We start from the raw sequence: 681 nt of genomic DNA, 5'->3' as shown, positions 1-681 counted from the left end.
TACACGTCTTTTAAATACTTCCAGGGATGGGGACTCAACCACTTCCCTGGGCAGCCTCTTCCAATGTTGAACCACTCTTTCAGTAAAGAAATTTTTCCTCACGTCCAATCTAAACCTCCCCTGGTGCAACTTGAGGCCGTTTCCTCTCGTCCCATCGCTTGTTACTTGGGAGAAGAGACCGACCCCCACCTCGCTACAGCCTCCTTTCAGGTAGTTGTAGAGAGCGATGAGGTCTCCCCTCAGCCTCCTTTTCTCCAGGCTAAAAAGAAGCTCACAGAAGTCAACTGACTAGCGGGACATGATTTAGCTTTGCAAAAAAGTGCTCCATCAGTGCTCCCTCCCACCAGCTGGGTGCTGGTCCGCCAGCGCAGCCGGCATTGCCCCCGTTTTCCTAGAAGCCTCGTGTTGTGCCCAGTCCGGCCTTTTTTAAGAATGCAGGGCGGGGAGGAGGACGCTGGGACTCTGCCCTTTGCACTGTGGGGAGCAGCAGCAGGGCTAGTGATGGAGATAAGGGGTGCTGACTCCACGGCTGTGCCACAACGCGTTGTGTTTTCTTGGGCGAAACCCTTGGGCCCAGGTGCCACGCCAAGAGCAAAGCCCCATCACCCGTACCAGCAGCTGTGCCAGGTTGTTGCCCCCCTCCAGTGCCTGAGGGGATCTGGCTGGGTGCGATGCCCTGGT

The 681-nt window shown here is 56.4% G+C and overlaps 1 protein-coding gene across 1 annotated transcript in view; it reads right to left on the bottom strand.

Moving 5' to 3' along the window:
- The window catches only part of IL15RA (interleukin 15 receptor, alpha), an 8,786-nt gene extending 8,408 nt beyond the window's left edge, over positions 1-378 (bottom strand). The window contains exon 1 of the mRNA XM_009331021.1: positions 345-378. Within this exon, the coding sequence (XP_009329296.1) occupies positions 345-378 (34 nt within the window). The remainder of the gene's footprint in view (positions 1-344) is intronic.
- Between the last annotated feature and the right edge of the window lie 303 nt (positions 379-681).

Source organism: Pygoscelis adeliae, unplaced genomic scaffold (genome assembly GCF_000699105.1).
Source record: "Pygoscelis adeliae isolate BGI_AS28 unplaced genomic scaffold, ASM69910v1 Scaffold129, whole genome shotgun sequence".
NCBI lineage: Eukaryota > Metazoa > Chordata > Aves > Sphenisciformes > Spheniscidae > Pygoscelis > Pygoscelis adeliae.
Note: the sequence above shows the minus strand (reverse complement) of the source record. Positions and strands in the feature narration are given on the sequence as shown.